General features: G+C 36.4%; 1 protein-coding gene across 1 annotated transcript; it reads left to right on the top strand.

Moving 5' to 3' along the window:
- Positions 1–2,840: 2,840 nt before the first annotated feature.
- Positions 2,841–4,369, top strand: LOC110029592 (GATA transcription factor 5-like; the record flags this gene model as incomplete). The annotated part of the gene is given in 2 exon segments (XM_020731945.1): positions 2,841–3,200; positions 3,969–4,369. Coding segments are annotated over 2 exon segments (518 nt in total), but the record flags the coding sequence as incomplete, so codon positions are not given.
- Positions 4,370–4,375: the final 6 nt, after the last annotated feature.

Genomic DNA, 4,375 nt, shown 5'->3' with positions numbered 1-4,375 from the left:
GAAGGCTATTGAGTTGATTAAACTAGCCTAAAGCTAACTTGAAACTCAATATAAATAAATGCTTATACTAAAAGAAGACTAGGCAGGAAACTTACCAGGAGAAGAGGGCTTGCCCGGAGGAGGAGGCTTGCCGAAAAATTGATTCCCTCTTCTTCTTCTTCTTCTACTCAGAGTAAGTATGAGAGAGTTAGAGTCGATCGTGTGTGTCTGTTCTGAGGAGTGTCTGAGGTGGCCTATTTATAGGCTCAAAAGGCGGTGATGCAACCCTCCAAAGCCGTTTGAAAGGGTGGCGCTTTGACGGTGGAGATTAGTTCGAAGATTAGTGAGCCACGGATCACTGCCGAAAAAACAATGCGACGATTTGTGGCCTAATATGTGGACAAAGGCCACATATCGCTAGTGTGTCAACTGAGCTTGGTCACACTCAGGGCGAGCGTGACCGCACTGAGAAACCTCCGGGCGTGGTCATGCTTGGGCTAGGGGTGACCACGCCGAAGAACTTTTATGCCAGGCCAAAAAAAATGGGCAAGTTCTTTTTTAGTCAATTTTGTTGTGTCAGACCAATAGATGATGTCCGTAGAAGTCCTACATAACCAAAAATGAGGTCGACACATACCACCACCAACTTCTACTATAGAAATTATTGTCTTGCTGAGCTATTTTATTATATTCTCTCCATCACCGAATATGACAAAGGTTCCCCTCCTACGCTTCAATGCAAGAAATTATCTCATAGATACTCACGACCTTATCTCTTTTATTTTATCTTCATGTGTGTGCAAAATTTTCATAAACACATTTACTCTAATGTTTTTTTATAAATTTTAGTCAATATTTATGTGTTAAGCATTAATAATTTAATTTAAATCTTAGTCATATAATACAATTAACAATTTATTTATTTTGAATTATTTCTATCAACTCTCGTCGAGCATGAGTACATTGTAATTAAAAAGTACTCATTCTATAATATAGTATCTTAGTGTTCATGATTTCAAGAAATGGCAGATGACTAAAAAAAATTAAAATTCTTTTGTTTTAAAAAAAGAGAGCCAGCGCATATCTTATTCTATGACTACTATATGCCTCAGCTTTATATGGAATTTTAATGTACTTTAATAACCATTACATGAAAGAGAGAAATATTATGATTTTATAAGTATATATATTTTATCTAATTCCTAACTATCATTTTATTTATGTTTTTTTATTTAAATATAAGTAATTATGATTTAAGGAAATGCATTTATTTTATTTAATAATTAACTATCACATAATACACAAAAAAAAAATATATTACCATGAATCTTGGTAAAATCTGACAGGTCAAAGGAGACGTGGTGAAAGAGAGCCCACCAAATATTAAAGTGTACAACATGTGGGCCAAAAAAGTCCATAGGCTCAAATCCAAAGCCGATTGGTAGACCACAAAGACCGACTAATTAATGATGGTCGATTGGTCAAAGATTCTATTGACCAACATATGGTTGTAGTCGATCGACCTCTTGAACCAAACAGAGCTTGCCGAGTTGCCTCTCGCTGATCCATAGATTGAAAGAAAGATAAAGAGAGAGATAGATAGAGACATGAAATTCCCTTCTTCCCTTTTGTTACTTATCTATTATACACAAATGAGAAATGCATATAATAATTGATGTAGTAAATCTTGTACTATACGATGTCCTTCTCTGGTGTCTTGATAATAAGACGACAACATGGGTGTAAGGTGTTCCAAATATGATGCCCGTCTCAGGTGCCTGGGTTAAATGATTGGGTCCAAGTATCTGACGACATATTCAATAATGGCTTGACAGATTCTCGTACTAGCAATGATGGCCTCCTCTGATAGCCGCCCTAACATGTGGGCTAGGCGATCCCATTAAGTGGAATTAATATAATCAAATCAACACATGGTCTCGATTCAACCACTTTGGCAGGCAAGGCTATAAACGAGCTGAGCACTCGCTTGGCTCGTGTTCGACTTGTTCAAAATTACTCGTGTTTGAAATTTTCTCTTGAACAGTGTGTTTGTGCTCGGCTCGATTTAAATATTTTTATTCGTCTTTGCTCAAAATTGTTGATTAAAATTAATTGGAAAAAATAGATGCAGGGTGTTGGATTCAAACCTGCACTAACTCTGTGTAATATAATGTGCATATTCACATGACCACATGACAAGTTATGATTTAAACTTAGATATAAATAAATAAAAATATAACAAGCGAATAAAGGATTCTTCGTGTTTAACTAGTTTGCTTAATGAACAAGCCAAACACGAGTTGTTCGCGAACAATGAGCTTTTTTGACAACTCTACGAGCAGGTGGGCTCAATTCGGTCATTTCAGACATTTCAGTTTGTTAAAAAGCAAAAAAATTTAATATTCTCATTTTTTATGCATTTAAGTGCCCCGCATCCCATTATTTTTATCTCCCCCATCAAAATTTGTTAGGGCATACCACACAATTCTAAGTGTTTACATATCTAATATCTAAAATCTTACATTTATATGCATAATACTAAAAATTTAGGGTATATTTGGGGCAGCTTGTGTTTATCCAGATAAACAACTTATCCTGAAACGCAGCCCACGGGGTTCGACCCGTGGCCTCTGTTTAGTGTAAAAACCAAACCGCGTTTTCGGATATACTATCGAAACGTGTTTTCCATCGGTGAAACGGTATTTATAAGCTGTCTCAAACAGATCTTCCGTATCACATAAAAAATACTATTAGTATTTATTTTTATAAAATAAAATGTATTTTATATATAATTCATGATGTGAAAATACTATAAATATAAATATATAAGTTTACATGTTTGGCATGTGAATACCTAAGAATTGTGTGTTATTATGTAAATTATAATTTAAACAAAAGCTTTCCTACCTCCATCTTCCATCTTTCAAATTCCTTGAATGAGAAGGAGACATTTGGGGTCTCTGCCGACACAAACATACAGGCAGTTGCACTGCCATCTCTCTCTCTCTCTCCCTCTATCTTGGGGCAACCATTGAAGATAACTCACAAGCAAAACACCCTTTCTCCTTTCTCAGTGTCTTCTGCGTTTTTGGTTGGCTTTGGTAATGGATGTTTACCGGAATCCCATCGTATGCGGCGACATTCCGGCGGAGTTCCAGCCGGAGAGAGCTCCTTCTCCGGAAAAAACTATGTGGGAGGACTTCTTCCCTGGGCAAAATAAGGTTATATGCTGTACTTATTTCGTCCTCTTCTTCTTTTGTGAGTCTCTTTATCTGCTCACCCTTCTGAGTTGTTTCCCATAAAAATGGCGTCTTTCTCGTTTTCGGATTCTTTCTTACAGGCTAACTGATTTTTGTTTTTAAAAAAAAATTAAATTTTTGCTAGTAATGTTATGTTCTTGATGCGTCTCTGGTTTTTACATATCATCAAAGGGTGTTTGGTTGCCAGATTTAACCAAGAAGTATCAAGGATTTAGTCAATTCTTAACTGAAGTAGGAGTTGAGCTCATTTCTCTTGGTCGCGCTTTTCTTCTTCATTTGAATCTTAAATTTAAAAATTTTATGTGAAATAATTTATTAAAATTTAGCATCTATCCTTTCAACCGAATTTTACAATTTAATGCCACAACAATTTACTTATTAATTTACAAGATATATTAAATCAAACTGGAATGCATGTTCTTACATCTCCAAGAAAGTTTTTTCTTCACATTTTCTGTACAAATCACTTGATGTTTTCTTCTATGTGCCCGTTTTCTTGTGTGAAATGTGGTCCCTTCTGTGCTTTTTACTAGCTTCTCCACTACATAAACTTTGAGTATGGTTTATATTGCTCACATGGCATCTGTACAGGTTCTCTTTATCTTGTTTGTAAAATAATGCCTACAACCCATCAATTGAAATGCCTCAACAGATTTTGCAAGTTATCTTCCTCTTTTTTTTTTCGGAATTTCAAACTTAAAAGCTTTCCCTTTGTGTGTTTGAATCCAGGAAGAAGATGAGGAGAACGTCAGCCTGCAATGGCTTTCAATCTTTGTGGAGGACTGCCTATCTGCCACTACAAGTTTCACCTCGCCACCACCATTAACTCACACAAACACAAACAAAACTTCTCAAAATCCTACAGTAACTAAAAAATCAAACTCCTCCTTTGAAAATCTCTCAGTTCCAGTCCCAGTCCCAGCTAAGGCCAGAACCAAGAGAAAGAAAACCAAAGGTGATTCCAATTTCTTAAATTACTCTAAAGAGTCTCCTCTCCTCCACCAAAAACATTGGCTTGCAGAGAGTGAGCTCCTCATAATCCCCAAAATGGAGAAGCTTGACAAGCACCAAGGGAAGGCAAATAATGGTAATGGCAATGGAGGAGAATTGCACCCGCTGCAGCCGAGACGGTGCCG

The sequence above is a fragment of the Phalaenopsis equestris genome, unplaced genomic scaffold, assembly GCF_001263595.1.
Source record: "Phalaenopsis equestris unplaced genomic scaffold, ASM126359v1 Scaffold000597, whole genome shotgun sequence".
Lineage (NCBI taxonomy): Eukaryota > Viridiplantae > Streptophyta > Magnoliopsida > Asparagales > Orchidaceae > Phalaenopsis > Phalaenopsis equestris.
This window is presented reverse-complemented; position numbering and strand designations above follow the sequence as displayed.